General features: G+C 38.5%; 1 protein-coding gene across 3 annotated transcripts; it reads left to right on the forward strand.

The window, feature by feature from the left end:
* Window positions 1–494: 494 nt before the first annotated feature.
* On the forward strand, window positions 495–17799 carry LOC139474403 (carbohydrate sulfotransferase 15-like). Of its 3 annotated transcripts, XM_071257410.1 has the most exons (9): window positions 495–576; window positions 980–1278; window positions 1536–1755; window positions 2930–3055; window positions 11227–11383; window positions 12161–12314; window positions 14990–15137; window positions 15655–15865; window positions 17444–17799. In XM_071257410.1, exons 1-8 carry the CDS (start codon window positions 570–572, stop codon window positions 15843–15845), a joined length of 1302 nt encoding a protein of 433 aa, XP_071113511.1. In that variant the 5' UTR covers window positions 495–569; the 3' UTR covers window positions 15846–15865; window positions 17444–17799. The 3 variants fall into 3 exon arrangements, with proteins under 3 accessions (XP_071113511.1, XP_071113510.1, XP_071113512.1); XM_071257409.1 differs by lacking the exon at window positions 17444–17799 and having other exon boundaries at window positions 15655–17314; XM_071257411.1 differs by lacking the exons at window positions 495–576; window positions 17444–17799 and adding an exon at window positions 589–618 and having other exon boundaries at window positions 15655–17314.
* Window positions 17800–22605: the final 4806 nt, after the last annotated feature.

Below are 22605 nucleotides of genomic sequence, written 5' to 3' on the forward strand. Positions count from 1 at the left end.
GACGAGGAGGTATCACTGTCCCTCAAATGTGGATTAATTTTCGCCTGATTTTTTAGGCATGGTTAACTCTGGCCTTAGGTTAAATATGGTATTTCCACCTCTCATTCTCTCTTTCATGCCCGTGCTCAGGGAATATAATAGATATTGGCGCCCGCGTCAAGATCAGACATTTTACTGGTGATATGGTCTGTTTGCTATAATGGATCTGAAAGGTTTCTTTTATTCTTACTCGGAGCGGAGCGAACATGGTGTATCGATTTTCAACTTCACAACCCCGAAAATCTCTCTAAATGATTTATGATCTCACCTTCAACATCATTAGGCAATCCTACGTTCAAGTATTTATTACATTTCGCAGCAGAACCAAAGTCAACACGCTGTCCGTTACATATTGATCTTTCCATTTGCCTACTCCAATCATGTCAATTTAATGTGAATTCAATGCAGCATAAAAGACAGATGTGTTCGTTTCCATAGGCATATCTTCGTTAGCCCAATACGTGAAACTGTGTAAACTTAATACACCTGTAGGCACAGCTTGACTTCTCAACAGAGACACCATACCATACATGCCAGGTCAGTGTCATGATTAGATGTGAGGTTGATTTCTCATTTATGGTAATGTAATCTATCGTCTTATGTTGGGTTGTCTCATTCTTTCTTCTGGTATTTACATTTTGCAAGATGACAATGTCCCAAAGGAGGTTCCAGTCGTCTAAGAGACCTTTTTCAAAGTGTTGCGTCCTTTGGGTGTGCCAGAAGCCTACCTATGATCGTGGGCTCAAATCGCAGATTCACCCCAATTAAGATATTTATTTAATTACACCCACGCTCGTGGGTTTCACTTAAAAGGTAAAAGACTACCACTCACTTTCCTCCCACTTCAAGCTGACACACCGTGACAGAACTGAAATACTGTTAAATCCAAGCAACTCACTCATTCTATATATACATAGGGACTGTATTTTATCTTTTGTAGAATCAAAGATCTCAGGGCTTGCAGGGATGACCCTGAAGAAGAAGACACTGCTTCTAGCGGTTTTCAGCGCGGTGGCAATGGTTGTGTTTTTGCTGATATCAAATCAAAGGCAGATGCAAAATGTGTCACAACGAATCTTGGCACAAGTTTCACAAAACATAGCTCCAGTTATCATTTCCACGTCTAGATCTGATACCAAGGATGGATACGTGTTTGAATCGAAATGGACATATGAATATACATCGTCGTTATGTAAAGGAGCGTCCATCCCCCTCATGTCAGAGGATCTCCTTTGCAAGGTAAGCTGAATTTATTTAGCATATGCATATTACTTTAAAATCATTTAGACTGGTGACTATTTACTTAGATTATTATGTACTATGTATCCAAAATACTTTGAGGTGGTATTTTCGAACATCAAAATGATAAATCTAAGAAAAGAAATTGAACTGTTAATGACGGTTATGTAAGTTGTCAACAGCCCTCGTTCATGGTTTGCAATTATAAGGGTCAAACAGTATCAAATTGGTATTCTCTTGACACTTTTTTGTTACAGAAAAGACCTGAGTTTCTGGCTGGCTACAAGAACCCATGCTGGAAGGAGACCACAAAGGAAGGCAAAGAGACTGTCAGGTGTATGCCATACTTTCATCTTTTAGGAGCTGATAAATGTGGCTCCACGGATCTCTTTGACAGGATCTTGCAACATCCAGAAATGGAGCCGGCTGGATGTGGATTATTCAAGGAATGTTACTACTGGTGTTGGACGAGATATGGTAAGAACGTGATAATTTGTTAGAGTGCTGAATAAATGTTGCAGACATATTTCAAATCAAGATGATATGCACTTGAACCAATCGTCTAATCATGCTCAACGAGTAAAAGTAATTTCAGAGCAGAATAACAGCCACAGAGCGCGTGTGGACGCAAATATACAATTCCTGTGTTGAGAAAGTACTTTTTAGTTGTTGAGGACATGCTATATTACTACCATTGTGTTTAGTGAATTTTAGGGTATTCAATAAAGCATAAGAAAGAAACCCGTTTCAAATAAGTATTATATTTGTATATCTGGCCTACTTCCAAAATGAATGGATGATCTTTTGATATTAAATATTTTATCACTGGTCCTTAAAAGTCATAAAATGTTATTCATTTATCAATGAGTGCTAATAAATTGTATATCAAAAGACAGGGGGTGGTCCAAGTTTACGTCCAATATCGTTCAGGATGATGATTGAATTATTATTGTTTTTATGATAAATTAACGTTTTGCAGCTATAAAAATACGACGGAGTATTACAGAATCTCACCCTCGTATCAAATATATCAACACGAGTCGATTATTGTTTTAAACTTTAATTGACGAGTGTTGATATACTTGATATCAAAAAGACTTTTGTTTATAACCCAACATCATTCTTCCAATGTTTTTCAGTCTGTATAGCGTAATAACCATGTCTTGAGTGTAGAAAGTACTTTAAATTAGCTTCATTACTCAAGAGATTAGTGATGGTGTGGTAACCGATGACGTCTGTAAAGCATTTTGATGCACTTTCATGGAAATTCAGCTAGGAGATATCTTTTTGAGGCCAATTTTGGATGATAAATAATACTATATATGCGTGCATAAAAATTACAGACAAGTTGCATTTAGATATATAACGCTTAATATGCAAAATAATAATTGTATTTCCTTTTAAAAGTCTTAATATGTCTATTGATAAATTTACCACCGCAACAAGAGAGTTTTTGGTTTGTTGGTTTATTTTGTTTATTTTTTTAAGTGGGGCGTTGGTAAGGGACACAACACATTTAACTGACCTGTAATTATGATTTGTAACACATTTAAGAAATATGGTGAACATTTTGTTTTACTTGATGTATATACAAGATATAGCAGCCATTTTTGGTATTCTTGAAATAGATGTATTTCTATGTCAATTACAGGTGTGTGGATGAAAAATAACTCAGTGCCTACAAGGAAAACGTTTGAAGCGTATCTGGCACATTTCAAACAAGCCTCGAGCAGTATACATTTGCGTGAGGTTGACGGATATCATTCTCACATTACAGGTAAGGCATTACACTAAAGAATGCGTCGCACGTCGTTAGAGAGAGTAATTATGATGTGATAATACTCATTTATATGCGATGTAATCAGTTGCTTTGTGATTTGTTCTCTTTACTAATTTATTACACACAAACCAAAGAAGTATAGTTATTGTAAGTGTCAAGTTTTGAATTTGCGATAGAAATACCAAATAGTGTAACTTTTCGGCAGAATAATTTCGTTCTGGCACAACACTCGGCAACTCAAGACATCATAACTAGTAATATCTTGATGCAGTGACGGAATACCCTGTCTCTAAAACCCCAGAATACTGAATAGTCGGCTCCTTTTGTCAGCTCTTTCAGCCCTCCTGGCGAAATATGCTTTCCGACAAAATTTGATAAAATTCACTTGACTGTCAAAGCAAAAAGGTAGTTTCATCCTTCCCGGCAGCTTGACTCCTGAGAGTTCTAGGGCTTCGGTCCAGACCCACACTGACAAAAAAAGAACATGTGTCTCTGTAGGCAAGTGGCTTTGTTCGAAATGTGCCTCTGTTCACTTAGCAGTGAATGGGTACCCTGTGGGATGTTAACCTTCTAGTGCCTCACGGGCAGCTTTGTTTGTATACTCCCCAGGGAGCAGAGAAAGAAAACAATCAAGCACACACTGATCCACTAGCCGGGGTAATAATGTTAGCGTTTTGAGGATACGCCTTGTGTAGGGAGTTTAGCGCAATATAAGTTCACACATGATTAGTATCTATGTACATCGAATAAGGGGTTCTGGGTAACGTAGATGTCCATTCGTGACCAATAATTGATCGTTTAAGCAATATAGTTACGTCACAAATTTATTTTAACTCAAGAGAAAACAAATTCGTCGAAAGTTAAAGACAACCAACAAGACATCCCTTGAAACAGAGCGCTAAAACGAACATATTGACGTTAAAGAAGATATCGGTTAGCCTCGGCGATAACGTGAATGATAATATTAATGTTAGCCCATCAGCCCGATGACATCTTGCCGTTGCCGCATAATATATAATGCACAGCAAGTCGATGAAGTAATTGAATACTGTGTTTGATCGAACGTGTATATTTATATTTCACATCTGGTTTAAGGAACAGATGGTGTTCCTCGTGACAACTATATGAAAAGCAAATCAATACCACTGGCCTTTATGGTCTGTTACAGCGCCGCGCTTAATACATATCGTCTCATTGTATGCAATGACAGTCTTTAAGAATAGGTGAGAAGAGGTGAAATTAGGTTTAACGTCGCGTCCAAGATTATTGCACTTATATAGCGACGTGCCTGCACGTGTGTGTGTGTGTGTGTGTGTGTGTGTGTGTGTGTGTGTGTGAGTGTGAGTGTGTGTGTCTGCTGTACTGGTCGGACTGATGCAGATTTATAGTGCTAGCCCACTGAGATACCATGCCGGAGTTTAACACGAATACCCCACTCAGACACGATAAACTGACTCCGAGCCGACCAGTCCTTATTTTAGCCCCTTAATGCCGAGCGCCAGACAGGTAACAACAAGTGCCATCTTTTAACGTCTTTTGATATGACGCGGCCGGGGATCGAACCCGGACTTTCCGCTCTCCGGGCGGACGCTCTGCCGCAAGACCACGGAAGCTGTCCTGTAGGAATACAACGTTAACACTGACATACTTTTATTTTGTTGTTCGAACATACCTATATTCAGTGGTGTTGCTGATAGTCGTCAAATGAAGTATTTGTTAAAAATACTCTGCAAAAAACACGGGTGTTGCCAACATCCACGCAGTTATGAAATGTGAATTTTCAAGCGTTTACTTTCTTTTGCCCTTGAAGCAGCCTCAAATCAATGCCTTTAAAATTCACTCAGTGATTCACCCCTGTTCAGTTTTAGCATACATTGCTGAAGCTTTCAGATGTTCAAGCGACCTTCTTACCTGAAAAGGTCGAACCTTATTGTTCAATTATCAACTTACATTCTAATTTGTGAAATTATATAGTCCTCCTTAATTATTTATTTTCTGATCATAATAATTATATCAGGGTTAAAGTTCGAGGTATGAAAAAATAAGATGCGTCTATGCAACTGTATATACCCATACAGAATATATGTAAGTTATATTTCTCCTAGTCCTTTTTTTAGAATAACTTATTTGATTTTGAGTTCATAATACTAAAAGTCAGAGGATATTATAATTGAACACTGTATCCTCTTTACTTAACATGTACATGTAAAATCAACATACTTCGGTCGCGCTTTCCCATTACCTAGTACCATCTGTACTTTCGATCTTCTGCTTCTTGGGCCGGGGATTGAGTTCGGCATGCCGCATCGCCAGTATCATACAGAATGACAACCTTCACACTTCAAACAATGTCTATTTAGTAAAGTGATGTTCTTGCAGGTAATTCTGAATCAATTTTATGGTGATAAAATAACGGTTTTATCACAGATTTAACTGATGAAAATATTTGGCGAGCTGTAGCTATATCACATATGTATTTAGCGAATAAAATATCGGGTACCATATATTAAAGGAGTCCACGTATAACTGCAGTTGCACAGAATATTGTTTCTTTATCTAAGAAGTGCCGGAGTAAGGTTTCGATTTCGGAATCTTCTGTTAAAGATAAATTGATAAAGTTACTGATTTATCCATGCACATCCGCACATAATCATGCATACACCTAGTCACCACTGCTGTTCTGCATGGCTATTGATTACAAGTCAAGACATTCTGTTGCTTCTCACAATTAATTAACTTTTGAAAGTCGCACGATACTCCCTTTCTGTCATGGCCTCTGCGATTGTATGCTAAACCAAACAGTTTGGCATCGCGAATATTTTTTTATTTTTATTATTTTTATTTTTTTATTTATTTATTTTTTTTTATTTTTTTTTATTTTTTTTTTTTTTTTTTTTTTGGGGGGGGGGTGGATTTTCATGAAATTGCATGTTCAATCTTCACAAGAAAAACGATATCCTAAAAAATATTCATGGTCCCTGACTTTTTTGTTCAATATATAATGAATATTCTCAGCAAGTATTTTTAAGTCAGATGTTTGCTCTTACACGTAGTCTAGATCAATGGTAAAATATTGTTAGGTTTGTTTTTGATGTTGTTACACCCGATAATCCGGACCTCGACAGTCAGAAAACTCGCCTTCTGTTTGGTTCTTGTCGGCATAAATGTAAACAGGCAATACTCCGTGAACATTGTTCGATAAACCGGACATTTCATTATTTGGACGATTTCACTGGGCACAGTACCGTCCGGGTTAATGTTGAGGTGATGAGAGGTGAAATGTGGTTTAACGTTGTGTTCAAGATTAATGCACGTATGTATCGCGACGCGCGCGTGTGTGTGTGTGGGTGCGTGTTTGTATTTGTGGTTGCTTGTACAAGTCCGGACTAATGGCGGCTTTGTAGTGTTAGCCAAATGATCCAGAGTCGACCAGTGCTAGTTTTATCCTTTTAAGGCCGAGCGCCAGATAGGGTAGCAACAAGTACCATCCAGATTTACCTCTATCACAAAACGCCATTTCAACTTGTTTAACAAGTTAATGTACATACACGTAATTTATAATTTACTTAAGTCTGTAATAATCAAGTTATTTGAAAAAGACAAAACTGTTTTAATGATCGACTGGCATCTAAATGCCAAACTTCTGCTAACACACGAAGCACGCTGAATTAAACGTTTCTTAACCTGGTGTCATCACAAATTTTCAATTCAATTCTTTATTTATGTACGGGAGGCTAGAGGTCCATATACAATAATAATATAGTATATAAACAATAAGATATGAGGCTGTGACATGCAGAGAATATTGATAAATTAAATCATTATATTGATCACTTTCACTGAGGATAGCGCGTTGTAGTTTATGACATTATTTCATTAATTAGACAGGAGTTGTTGCCTCATATTTAGGGCTTTAGAGACAAATAAATGTAACTTTCAATAGTAGTCCTCTTTTGTGAAGAAAAAGATTATACAAAAGACAGCAAGAACCATTGTGCAATCTTCTTCCCGAGGCAACGGAGTTCACTGACTATAAACGTCCAGTTTCCACCCTTGCCGAACTAGGCTAGAATTATAGTTATGTTTTGGCTGGCCTAACGAGCCTATGCACAGTCCAATAAAAATCGCGTAATATTCGGTTGGTAAACAACACGCCATGCTATTTCAGTCGATTTGCAGAGCATGTGTACTGGGAGTCTACAGATACTTTCTAAATCTGTTCATGTTGTATTAACTTGCTGAGTGATTTGATTACAATATAGATCTTAGTCATTGATCATATTGTCTTGACTGGGTGCCGCCATTATTTTTAAAACAAACCCAAGAGATATGAGAGTTAACTAACGATAATCGTCCAGTTTCCACTATTGCCGAAGTAGTCAGGAATTATGGAGTTATATTTTGACTGGCCTTCAGCGACATGCACTAACACGATGGAAGGTAAAGAAAATGACACCATGAAAGATTGCAAATCGTCTGAACCTTTCAAGGTCAGAAAAGGACTCACATTCACGGTTGACAACGTAGCAATGAAATAGTAGAATCTTACTTCATTTACAAATCCTTTGTGTTAATTCCTGCTAAAGTAAATATCCAAATCCATATAATATTTACGCTGCAAAAAGAAATGCAAAAGTGATTTTTGATGTATATTTTATATTTCATATAAATGATCAACAGATTGTCGGTTTAAAGCAGAGTCAAACCCCACTCAGTGACTCACTCATTTCAGAGTCAAATATACAGGTAATAATGGAATTGTCCATATAAATGAATACATCGGACCGAAGATAGATACTCAGCAAAAGGAAATGGAACAGTGACTTATATGTATAATATATATATCATATAAATAATCAAGAAATGGTTATGGATTGTTCAAAATTTGCACATATCATTGTCAGTGACCCAGGTTCCATATGGCACATATGGAACAGTATATTTTCAAGATGAAGTCAACCAAGTTGCACCAAGTCTGTTCTACAAGTGTAGGAGATGGCTGCCCACATCATCCCACTGCCACCACCAAACCTGTCAACTTCGCAACCCGAAGCATAAATCGTGACTCATCACTAAACCAAACTTTTCTCCATCCCTGTTGTGGCCATATTCTGTGACCTTAACACCACTGACGTCACACCCGACGATGCAGGTCCGTCAAAATGACACCTAGAACTGGTTGTCTAGCACGAATACCTTCCGCACGTGAAGGGTTCCTCAATATCTATGTTGATATCCTAGGCAATTAGGTAGTAGTTGCAGAGGTAGTTGTTGAGGTGGCCATGGAGGTTCTTTCACGTTAGTGACGTAGCTGTATGAATCGGTCCTGTGCTCTAGTAGTGATAAGTAGTCGACCGGATCTGGTCGACCGTATGTCTGTCGTAACTGCGCCAGGGCTTTAAGGGCCTACCCTCAGTAACCTAAACGTATTGCCGTTCCGTATCGCTGTAGTCAATGTAAGCCATGACTTTACAACTCGCCTGGTCAGGAATGGGTCACCTAAGTCAAGGACTGATTGGTCTATCGGCTGTTACACCGAACTGTCCTCAAATGCATTCATGTACAAGGATCCAAACACAAGAATTAACACAACACCAGGTTTATACTCACATAAGTGTGCTAAGTTTGAGACCATTGCTCAAAATAACTTCTAAACAAGACAGGGTAGGCTCGCCACAGAGTGGGAAAACGGAGTGATGGCAATGTGCCACGGTAAACTGCAACCACACCACCCCCCACCCCCTCCCCCACACCCCACACACCCCCCGATTTGCTTGTGTTAGGGGGGCACGGGTGGCCCAGTCGTATAAAGGCTCCGCGATTTGCTGTGCAGAGTTGCGTCCCTTTGGCACGCCAGAAACCTATCATTGTGTGTTCGAACCCCGGTTCGCACCGATTATGTCTGAGACCCGCATCACTTCGGGCTTTCCTCCCACATTAAGCTGACACGCCGCGATATAACTGGAATACTGTTAAAAGCGGCGTTAAACCAAACTCATTCACTCACTCACTCTGCTTGTGTTAAAGGTATATTTTTAAAGTGTTCGAGCCCGACCTGTCTTTATCACATGTATTAATACATCATTCGTTAAGACAACATGCCAGACCATCAATACGCTATTGTGTCGTAATGGCAAATGTCTGAGACTTGCTAACCGATTCGCCGTTTACTGATTCCCTTAATGCTCTTATGAATTCTCTATATCTATTACTTCTGTCTTTCATATCTCATAAGTCCTCCTAATTTATATATTCTGTATCTACTGATTTATCAACACGCAACTACAGCATCGAAGCAAGCCCACACTAATGTGTTCTAGATCTGACCTCCCTGATTAATTGAATGACAACGACAACAATAAAACAATCATAATGGTAAATGGGAAATGCCTTTTCACTATTTATTTCCTTTTATGTTTGTGTTACTCCGAGCCTTTCTATCACAATGTCTCTTTACCCAACCATGATATTGATAAAGTTATCGCGACTGTAATTATATATGATCATATCCTTCTTATATTTTTTTAATGGTTTGGGGATGCATTTTAACCTAAAACTTGTCTGATAACAGTTCGACATTATTGTAATGGTGCTTGGTGCTACGCGGAAACAAACTGGCTACAGCTGAAGATGATTCTCCTGTGTCCAGTCGGTTGATGGCGTTGTTGCGTTGGGCTTCCATCAGTCGTGGCATGTTTTCACTGTTCACTTGTAAGATTGTGATGGCATGCAAATGAATACCCAACATTTTTATTTCCCATCAACTGATGTTGCACATTCATGTCGTCATGATGGTGTGTTTCGGCGCCAAGCTCTCACGTGGTTGAGTTTTCGATCTTTTCACTAAATTCCTTTAGTACCTCGTTCTTTAAACACAAACCAATCCCTATCCATGCAGAAATGACCAATTCATTTTTTATGTTACTGCTTTTGCGGGCTTTTTTGCAGAGTATATAGATGTAGGTCTTTCTACTGCTGATAGAAACTGAAGTTAATGATTCCCTGGTACTCGTTCATACGAGGCACAGGCATTTGAAACATGTTACTGTTAACAGTGTTTACACGTTTTTCCAAATGAAAATCTTTAACAGTAGCAGCCTCAGAAATTGGCACATTTCATTATCTCAAGGTATAGGCTGTTCGATATCAGTGTGTTTAACGCTGCACTCAGAAACATTCAGGCTAAAATAACTGTAAATAAACACGTAGATGTATGGACTAGAAAAGCCAGTGATTGTCATCATGATCATCGATCTACGCATTTGGACACATTGACATCAACCAAGTCACCTAATCTCACCACCCTTTTAGTCACCTCTTACGGCAAGAATGGGTTGCTGAAGATCAATTCCAACGAAGATCTTCACGCGTGTCAAAACAGTATTGCATCACATAATCTTAAATTAAAAGACGGTTTTAGCATGATATTTTCACGAATCTTACTTGCCACTGTCCCCATACAAACACGTTGACTGTTAGTTATCAGTGGCAAACAAGGTCACGTTAGGCCACTTTCATCAGAAGGACGGATTCATATTTATTCAAGTCTTTATTCAAACGAAAGTTGTTCTTTAGACGTCAGAAGCTTCAAATGTAATATTATGCATGCCGCTGGTAACCTGTCTAAAAGTCCATGTCAAAGGGTTTTGTATTGGTAGCGTCCGACGATTCTTGTCAGTTTTAGTTGCACTGATATAATGATAGTAAGAGTGAGTTATTTATTATAGATCATCCACAAGTGTTTGATTATTATATGGTCAAACAAAATTATTCACAGTTCTGTGTGTTTTCTTATTTGCGATCATTTGTATTTGGAGGACTATGAGAAGTTATTCGCGCATATGAAATGATTATTTACATGTGGAAGGATACTTGTAATGGCTAAAAGGTCGTCTCTCTTACAGTTAAAAATTGACATGATTTGTTAGAGATGAGGACACAGAGTATATTTGGGAAATATAAATAAACCACTCAACACATGGGATGTATGTCTTGGCTGTTAATGTTAATATCATTTGGGACATAAGGTCCGTTGTGTAGTAATAAAGCATATAACAATATCTAAGTATGCTACCTCTTCTCAGTTATTGACTATCATCATTTATGTGTTCTTTCAAGTTATTGATGCCTATCTGTTAGCTATTTCTGTAAATTATCATTCTTACCAGGTGAGGGAACGCCAATGGATCTTTGGGACTTTCGAGGATGGCCCCGTATACCACAAAACGAACATCTAGCAGAGCCTCTTATTATGACTCCACACCTCATGAAGCACATGTATCCGGATCCAAAGCTGCTTGTCATCCTCAGGAGCCCTGCTGACAGGTAGGTGTCGGGTGAAGACCCATGAACACCTCTGCCGTTTAGGTGTTACGTTAAATCAGGAACACATCTGACAGGTACGTATAACGTAAATTCTCACGAACTCTGCTGTCGTTTAGGTGTTATCTTAAATCAGGAACACTGCTGACAGGTAGGTATTGGGTAAACTCTTGCTGCCGTGTAGGTGCTAGGTTAAGTAAGGATCCCCGCTGACAGGTATGCATCAAGTGACGTCAGAACCTTTGCTGACAGTTGACAGAGGCACAGAGTAGCGTCCCCAATGTGTGCAAGGATCCACTGGTGAGTTCGAATTCAAAATTCATCCCGATTATGCTCTTTGGTCTACAAGCACTGCATCATTTAACATTGTATAATTGTGAGTAACAAAAATAATTAAGTGCTCGGTGACTGAAAGCATGATCAACGATTCAATGGATAAATATGTTTCCTTAAACCCATAGGTCACAAGGCAAAGGAAAGAGCTTGACCATAGTATTGGTGGTGTGTTTGTAATTCTGGTTAGTGAGCAAACCGCCCTGGTCAATTTAAGGAAGAAGTGATCTAAAAATATGAATTGCAAAAGAAATGGATTGTAAGAGACAAATGGTTAAAGCCAACGGATAATCTAGGGCATTTGCTATTTTGATTTGTTTAACAACCATCAGTGGCCAGTTTGAAGCACTTAAGGAATTAATAGAAAGGTTATCAATGCAGTAAGATATCTTCCAAGATGAAAAGAGTTTTTTTAGAAAAAATATATGTATCTTTCGATCACTTCAGATTATACTCCGACTACTATTTTCTTGGATATGGGAATTCCCCGGAGAGGTTCCACAAAGATGCAATAAGGGCAGTAGCCATGATTGAAAACTGTCAAAAAACAAGGACCACGAAACAGTGTATCTTCGATATGGATATGTACGTCAATTTGCCGGTAAGAACATTTCATGATAATATGAAGACAACTGACATATATTTGATGATTAAGTTTATTATACTGCTACAAACCTGTGATATTTACTCACGTGTGACTTCTCTATTTTTGACATTAACAATCTTCGTTATTCAAATATGGACCAAAACATCGTGACCAGCCTCCTACCAATGGGGATGACAACTTTAACATCAGTATGGTGGCTGTCGGAGCATTCGCCAAACAATGGGTCAAACGAGAAGTGGAACCTGTTTAATGTATTTCAGGGCGGGTTATATCTGTGTGTGATGTTATCATTGGTAAAATGCACAAACTGAAAAAGATGAAACAGAATTGGAATAAACCCATTCTCTTCTTACAGCCAGCTATGATCCATAGTCTGGCTGCCCTACCTGAAAAGTTTGTAGTATTTCTTTTCACTGACGTAACCCAAATAACACAACCATCGTATGTAAGCATCACTATATCAATTGTGCTATCAACGAACTTGGCATAAGTGACAAACACATACAAGGCAAGTACGCTAACTGCCAAAACCAAGCAACAGTACTATCAACTTTTGAATTGACTCTGAAGCACGAAAAAAGCGCCACAAAAAGCTGTACAAAGAGAGACATATTGCTGGGTCTAACAAATACACACCATATCCTTGTCTTAAAGATTAACCATAATCTTTAATACCATCAAAGAAGGACTTATATACTAACAAGTGACTTCTCTATTGTTGATATTAACAATCTTCGTCAGTTATTCAAATATGGACCAAAACACCGTGACCAGCTTCTTGTACATGTACTAATGAGGATCACAACTTTAACATCAGTATGGTTGCTGTCGGAGCATTAGCCAAATAAATGGGTCAAAGGGAAATGTCTTTAAGGGCGGAGTAGGTAGTGTGCGACGTTGTCATTGGTAAAATGCACACAAAGAAAAAGAGAATTGGAATAAACCCATTCACTTACAGCCATCCGTCATCCGAAGTCTGGCTGCCAAACGTGAAAAGTTTTCCCACTGACAAGGCCCCCAAACAACACAACCATTGTATGTAAGCATCACTATATTAATTGTGTGATCACATACCTTGGTGTTTGACATAAAAATATGAGGCCAGTACGCTAACTGCCAAAACCAAGCATCAGTAGTATCAACTTTTGAATTGATTCTGAAGCCTGAAAGAGCGCCACAAAGAGCTGTAAAGAGAAAGACAAATTGTTGGGTCTAACAAATGCACCACCAAATCCCTGTCTGAACGATTAACAATGATCCTTAATATCATCACAGAAGGACTTTTACTTTAATTCACGAAAAGACATTTCCGACCGTTGAGACGGAATTACTACCATGTGGATTCTCAAAACTTTAAAGGGTTTGTTGCAGTCTCAGAAAAGAACCAAATTCTAAAAATATCAATGTCAAAACATTTAACATTTCAACTTTTCACCCCACTTTGTTTGTTTGTTTGTTTGTTTGTTGTTTAACGCCGCACTCAGCAATATTCAAGCTATAGGACGGCGGTGTTTAAATAATCGAGTCGTGACCAGACAATCCAGTGATTGACCTCATAAACATCGATCTACGCAATTAGGACATGATGCCATGCATCAACCAAGTCAGCGTGCCTTACCAACCGATCCCGTCAGTCGCCTCTTACGACAAGCATAGTCGCATTGGTTCTTGAAGACCTATTGTACCCCGGATCTTCACTCTACTATACCACATGACAATCGTAAGGGAGAACTTCGTTCTTTGATCCACGGGGCATTTTTTATATAAATGTCATGACCATAGATATAGACATATTTAACCCTATATTTATTCTGGTTAATTTGTCAAATATAACACAAATGCCTTCTGAAGTTTGCTGAGAAAACAATTTAGCATCCAAAACTGATTCCCACAGGAGATATAGCTTGGGTGAGATAAGCGATATCTACAATGGAGTGAAATTGCATCACAGTGGTTTGCAGAACATTGTGACATCATTGGTTACCATTACGTCACAATCAAACGACATCACTTATGGCTCTGCGGCTGAATCTGTTAGCAATACTTTTTTTACACTTAAGACACTTATTACTGTCTAAAAAACGAAAATGTTTGTATGATAAATTATGTCAAAAGACACTCGGGTGAGATTCTCTATATGTGAAATGATAGACTTCCGCATTGTGACATGCATGTAAAGGTTGGGGTAAGACATTTGGGCAAGCAGCAGGCATCCCCATGGGCACCAGTTGTGCTCCCCTTTTCGCTGATCTGTTTCGTTATGCATATGAATCGGAATTTCTGCTCGGATTGGCAAAGTCTTAACAAAGTAATTTGGCCAAGGAGTTTAACTTGGGCTTCAGGTTTGTCGATCAATATGAAAGCGTTTCAATAACCATCATTTACAATGTAGCCAATTTCCTTCCACTGATTTAAGCTGACAGGCCATGATATCATTGGAATACTGCTCATAGCAGCCTTTAACCAAACTCACTCACTCACGACACTGATTTAACCATTAATTTTGAAATAAAGGAGACCAGTGGGATCATCTCGTCTGTTTCAAATTGAGATCTATGCATAAAGATCAGAAGACTGTATGACTTTCCAATAGTCAACTTTGGGCAATATTCCATTAGTTCAAAAACCTCAACAAGATGATCTTTACTTTTATTTATCCTTTGTTTCAGATGCGAATTCACATTAGCTGCTACTCAGTGTTTATGAAGGAATGGATGAGAGTCTTCCCAAGAGAAAGTTTTCTGGTCTTGCGAAACGAAGACTATGGGCATGATATAAAAAATCATATGAATATGGTTTTCAGCTTTCTCAATATGAGTAAGTTATGTGTATTTTTTAATGTGTTTTTCATGTTTTCAATTAAACACTTATTGAACAAGAGAACAATAAATACTCCTATTATAAGTAAATGAGTGCATCTGGTTTGACACCGTTTGACAGTATCTGAGTTGTACCACATGTCACATGTATATCTTTAACCTCAGCATGCATGGTTTTGATGTTCGCATGAATAGCATTGGCGTCATTTGTAAAGCTCTGATCTTTATCATTGGCGTCTGCATGTATAGCATTGGTGCCTGCACATATAGAATTGACCTATACATGCACATGTTACGCCTTAACCTGTCAAATTCTACATTGATGACATGGACATATATATGGATAGTTTTGATTTCTAAGGCACATAAGTCAGTTCAGTTTTTGTAAATATGTGAACTTGATATGCATATAAAACTGTTCCATACAGGTGTTAACCTTATTTAAACACCAACGTGAAGTGGTATATGACTTGTCAAAATCCTTCAGTATTCTGCTAACGTGTTTTCTCTTCAAGGTCGGTTACCGGATGAAGACATGGACGTGATATCTAACGCAAAGAGGAAGCACGTGACACAATCCAAGAAGAACAAAGGACCGATGATGGAATCCACACGTGTTTTATTAAACAAGTTCTTTGAGCCATTTAATAAGGAATTAGCGACATTGTTACAAGATGACCGATTCTTATGGAAGGATAATAACTGAAGTTTACTTGGCGAAATCTGGTGAATTAATACTTTTGCAAATTAACTTCAATTATGTATAATGTGTGCCACAAAAAATACTTACATGAGCCATGACATTCCTTCATTTCATCACTGTCATGTTAACAATTAGTGTATGTGCTCATAATATTTAATCACAATAGGCGATGGCCACACTGTTTATGCAAACGAGAATCTTCGTGCATTATCATACACAGTGGGTAATATGATCGCGGGAGTTCAAGTCTACTGTTCAAACACATAGGAACCTCAAGTTATAAGGATGTTATAAATATTTGATTTGAATTTTAATCTGTTTCATCACTGACTGACTTGATGTCAAAGATTCTATTTTCAAATTGCCTACGCCCCTTAATCTTTAATTTGAGTTAAGATGACCCACTTTATTATTACACAAGCAGTACTAAGATTGTAAGGGTGGTATTGCATACTGGTATACTACCCTTACGTCGCAGAGCCGTGTAAGTATTTCCCTGGGTGCCGTTGTGCAAAACAACCTCAGCGCTACGACTGTCGTAAGTCTATGTTAAGGTATGGGAGTTACGACCACATTAGCGCTAAGATCGCTTTGTACAACGGCACCCTGGTTCATAGAAAATAAACAAACTTCGAATGGCAGAACTATAGAATCGACGTACACTGTATATGACTACAAAGATTTTTGTTTCCTACACCCTTGGGGATGCTGGAGCAGACAAGGTCCACAGTAACATTTTCAATACGTGTAATCATTCACATTCACAAACTCACAATAACAATGATACTGCTGGGTGTACAAAACAATTGCGACAAATACATTTTGAGAGGAAACACCAAGAAAATGAGAATATACTTAAATGACAGCTCTATAGTCCTTTCAGCTTTGCCATATTGGTAGTACAATTCTCGAGAGGACTGGAAACGGAACTTGTCAATGTTGCAACAGCTGACAAAAACATGTCTCTGCTTTAGGATATTACAAATATTAAGTATTCATCCCGTATTATTATTATTTTTCCGAAGATGCTACTCACATCCTTTATATCACTGAGCTTGTTTTTATCATTCAAGTCTTGTAACTTGACTGACCTTCATTTTCCATTGTGCAAATAGTGTTTGAGAGTGAGAGGGGGGATAAAATTGAATGATCATGTGCCTTTTTGCCATTCATGCTGATGTAGAGTACGCGTACCTCCCGTACTCGTGTTGAATAGTTGCCTATCATGATTCCAGCCATATAAATCCCGATATATTAAATATCTACACATATCTCAGCTCATAAAGTAAAATCAGTATGTCCAACAAAATAAGCAAGGTGAAGTTGCTATTTGAAATTCTTTCAAAAGACTCTTTTACTAGGCTAAATTGGTAAGACTTCATTCGTTCACCTTACGTTCAAACTACATGGGCAGACCACTGTGAAGCTTACAGTATTACAATATAAATGGCACTGCGTGTATTTTCATTATAAAATCGATGCTTATTGACCTTTGTTCAGCTGTGTAAATTTGATCAAACTAAAGGCATGTAAAACAATCAATGTCATTATTGACCTTATTGATAATTATTCTTTGACACCACATGTTGTTTATTCAACAGGATTGAATGGCAAGGGAAGTGGAAACACGAATCTCTCGAGGTGACTTACCAACTCAATCACAAGTTGCATACTGATCGACTGTTGTAGATATGTATGGGGTTTGTCATTTGAATGTGTTGTGTAACTCAGTGTCGTAACTTTCATGTTGTATGTAATTGGTCTGTGCATCGTGCCTTAACATACTGTTTATGGGTTGACATGTTAATAGACCCGTGAAGATTCCGGGGTAGAATAGGTCTTCAGCAACCCATGCTTGCCGTAAAAGTCGAGTAAGCTTGTCGGTAGAGGCGACTAACGGGATCGGGTGGTCAGGCTCGCTGACTTGGTTGATGCATGGCATCGATCCCAATTGCGTGGATCGATGCTCATGATGGCAATCACTGGACTGTCTGGCCCAGATTCGATTATTTACAGACGGTCGTCATATAGCTGGGATATTGCTGAGTGTGGCGTTTAACAGCAAACAAACAAACAAAACATGTTAATATGTCGAGTTACTCGGTGTCGTACCTTTCATACTATATGTAACTGTTTATGCTTGGTCTGTGGACTGCCGTTTTCATTGTTACACATTACATGTCAATACTGACAGACGTTCTTAAAACAACCAGCTTGAAGAAAGATGTTAGGTTACGTACGTATGCTATCGATGACAGATGGGAATGCTGAGTTTGAGACAAACGCATTGATAGCATTTATATCAACGGGATTACATAAAACACAATATAATACAGTTCCACTATCACCAAAGGATTCTTAAAGTCAATTACAATGTACAAAGTTCGTTACATCCAATATGCACTATTTTCATGCGGCAGTAGAGATTGCTGTGGGCATATCTATTTTTTCTGTGATTGTCAGTGGCAGGTGGGATACAGGTGGCCCAGTCGTCTAAGGCGCCGCAATTCGCTGTGCAGAGTTGTGTCTCTTTTGCACACCAGAAACCTATGATTGTGTGTTCGAATCCCGGTTCATCCCAATTGTGTTTCTAGGTTTATTAACACCATAGCCGTGCTCGTTTGTTTCACCAAAGTGGTAAATGTCTGAGACCTACATCACTTCGGGCCTTCTCCAACATTAAGCTGATACACCGTGACATTACTGGAATAGTAATCAAAGCGGCATCAAACCCAACTCACTCACTCAGTGTCATGACCGTTTCAAGTTATGCGACAATGGCATTATGGAAATTCGTGAATTCATCGACATGACGAACCCATTTCTTGGTTAACCTTCGATTGATTTGGGAATCAACAGAAATTGGTTCGCAAAGAACTGAATTGTGAAATGAGTATAAATGACCACAAAGGAATAATGAATAGTTAACAAATCATATTGAAACACACGGTCAAAACAAATGACGTTGTTTTTACGAATGTCGAAAAGATCAAATAATCATCAAGACATTATTTTGAAACACAGCATAATGCTTACAATCACAAAAGGTAATACAATGGGTAAAATAAGTGGCAGCAGTAATATGTAACAGACTCCACACCATATGTCAATGCACTCACGGACGTCTAAAATTTGTCTCTGTCCAATGTCTTGAAAGAGGCACTTGCTCCGTTCTTGAATCCGGAAACGGTGTTGGGAGCTGTCAAGAAGTTGGTGTTTTCAAATAGATATGTCTGCCTTCGGCAGGTAGATAAGACGCAACCTGATCATATAAGTACTCAATTCGCCATATTATCGTGCCTTGGTACAAGCAGCTTCTATAAACCAAACAACCAAGGGAGGTAACTCTTATTGATTTGCTCGCAATGTTGCCATCAAACAATCTAGTCACAACAGCCCACTACATTGTGTGAGCGCTTCAAATGCTGCTTTAAACAACATCTCATGAAATCTTTATCGTAAGAAATGTTAATCATCCCTCCATATACCGAAGCTGTCAGCAGTACTTTTTACACATAAGATACTGCGTAATATTGTCTACAAACTGAAAAAAATGGAAGAATGATGTTGGATGATAAATAAAATCTTACTCGAGTTTCTTTTGATATCAAATATATCAACACGAGTTGATACAAATTTTAAAAAAACCTCGGCAAGCCTCGGTGTTTTTTCCACTTTGATCAACTCGTGTTGGATATGGCTGAGTGTGGCGTTAAACAGCAAACAAACAAAACATGTTAATGTGTCCAGTTACTCGGCGTCGTACCTTTCATACTATATGTAACTGTTTATGCTCGGTCTGTGGACTGCCGTTTTCATTGTTACGAATTACATGTCAATACTGACAGACGTTCTTAAAACAACCAACTTGAAGAAAGATGTTAGTTGACGTACGTGTACTCCCGATGACAGATGGGAATGCTGAGTTTGAGACAAACGCATTGATAGCATTTATATCAACGGGATTACATAAAACACAATATAATACAGTTCCACTATCACCAAAGGATTCTTAAAGTCAATTACAATGTACAAAGTTCGTTACATCCAATATGCACTATTTTCATGCGGCAGTAGAGATTGCTGTGGGCATATCTATTTTTTCTGTGATTGTCAGTGGCAGGTGGGATACAGGTGGCCCAGTCGTCTAAGGCGCCGCAATTCGCTGTGCAGAGTTGTGTCTCTTTGTCACGCCAGAAACCTATGATTGTGTGTTCGAATCCCGGTTCATCCCAATTGTGTTTCTAGGTTTATCAAACACCATAGCCGTGCTCGTTTGTTTCACCAAAGTGGTAAATGTCTGAGACCTACATCACTTCGGGCCTTCTCCAACATTAAGCTAATACACCGTGATATTACCGGAATACTAATCAAAGCGACATCAAACCCATCTCACTCACTCAGTTTCATGACCGTTTCAAGTTATGCGACAATGGCATTATGGAAATTCGTGAATTCATCGACATTACGAACCCATTTCTTGGTTAACCTTCAGCTGATTTGGAAATCAACAGAAATTGGTTCGCCAAGAACTGAATTGTGAAATCAGTAAATGACAACACAAGAATAATGAATAGTTACCAAATAATATTGAAATACACGGTCAAAACAAATGACGTTGTTTTTACGAATGTCGAAAAGATCAAATAATCATCAAGACATTATTTTGAAACACAGCATAATGCTTACAATCACAAAAGGTAATACAATGGGTAAAATAAGTGGCAGCAGTAATATGTAACAGACTCCACACCATATGTCAATGCACTCACGGACGTCTAAAATTTGTCTCTGTTCAATGTCTTTAAAGAGGCACTTGCTCCGTTCTTGAATCCGGAAACGGTGTTGGGAGCTGTCAAGAAGTTGGTGTTTTCAGATAGATATCTGTCTGCATTCGGCAAGTAGATAAGACGCAACCTGATCATATAAGTACTCAATTCGCCATATTATCGTGCCTTGGTACAAGCAGCTTCTATAAACCAAACAACCAAGGGAGGTAACTCTTATTGATTTGCTCGCAATGTTGCCATCAAACAATCTAGTCACAACAGCCCACTACATTGTGTGAGCGCTTCAAATGCTGCTTTAAACAACATCTCATGAAATCTTTATCGTAAGAAATGTTAATCATCCCTCCATATACCGAAGCTGTCAGCAGTACTTTTTACACATAAGATACTGCGTAATATTGTCTACAAACTGAAAAAAATGGAAGAATGATGTTGGATGATAAATAAAATCTTACTCGAGTTTCTTTTGATATCAAATATATCAACACGAGTTGATAAAAAAAATTTTAAAAACTCGGCAAGCCTCGGTGTTTTTTCCACTTTGATCAACTCGTGTTGGATATGGCTGAGTGTGGCGTTTAACAGCAAACAAACAAAACATGTTAATATGTCGAGTTACTCGGTGTCGTACCTTTCATACTATATGTAACTGTTTATGCTCGGTCTGTGGACTGCCGTTTTCATTGTTACACATTACATGTCAATACTGACAGACGTTCTTAAAACAACCAACTTGAAGAAAGATGTTAGGTTACGTACGTATGCTATCGATGACAGATGGGAATGCCGAGTTTGAGACAAACGCATTGATAGCATTTATATCAACGGGATTACATAAAACACAATATAATACAGTTCCACTGTCACCAATGGATTCTTAAAGTCAATTACAATGTACAAAGTTCGTTACATCCAATATGCACTATTTTCATGTGGCAGTAGAGATTGCTGTGGGCATATCTATTTTTTCTGTGATTGTCAGTGGCAGGTGGGATACAGGTTGCCCAGTCGTCTAAGGCGCCGCAATTCGCTGTGCAGAGTTGCGTCTCTTTTGCACACCAGAAACCTATGATTGTGTGTTCGAATCCCGGTTCATCCCCATTGTGTTTCTAGGTTTATCAACACCATAGCCGTGCTCGTTTGTTTCACCAAAGTGGTAAATGTCTGAGACCTACATCACTTCGGGCTTTCTCACATATTAATCTGACACGCCGTGATATTACCGGAATACAAACCCAAATCACTCACTCAGTGTCATGACCGTTTCAAGTTATGCGACAATGGCATTATGGGAATTCGTGAATTCATCGACATTACGAACCCATTTCTTGGTTAACCTTCAGCTGATTTGGAAATCAACAGAAATTGGTTCGCAAAGAACTGAATTGTGAAATCAGTAAATGACAACACAAGAATAATGAATAGTTAACAAATCATATTGAAACACACGGTCAAAACAAATGACGATGTTTTTACGAATGTCGAAAAGATCAAATAATCATCAAGACATTATTTTGAAACACAGCATAATGCTTACAATCACAAAAGGTAATACAATGGGTAAAATAAGTGGCAGCAGTAATATGTAACAGACTCCACACCATATGTCAATGCACTCACGGACGACCAAAATTTGTCTCTGTTCAATGTCTTGAAAGAGGCACTTGCTCCGGAAATAGTGTTGGGAGCTGTCAAGAAGTTGGTGTTTTCAGATAGATATCTGTCTGCATTCGGCAAGAAGGTAAGATGCATTCATATTATAGAAGTCCTCAATTCGCCATATTATCGCTCTGAGGTTCAAGCAGCTTCTAGAAACGGTTACATCAAGAAACCGAACAACCAAGGGAGGCAACTTTTATTGACTTGCTCACAATGTTGCCATCAAACAATGTAGCCACAACAGCCCACGACATTGTACGAGCGCTTCATTTGCTACTTAAAACAATGTCTTATCCAAATCACTCGTAAGAGTC

Source organism: Haliotis cracherodii, unplaced genomic scaffold, assembly GCF_022045235.1.
Source record: "Haliotis cracherodii isolate W230 unplaced genomic scaffold, xgHalCrac1.p SCAF_3, whole genome shotgun sequence".
NCBI lineage: Eukaryota > Metazoa > Mollusca > Gastropoda > Lepetellida > Haliotidae > Haliotis > Haliotis cracherodii.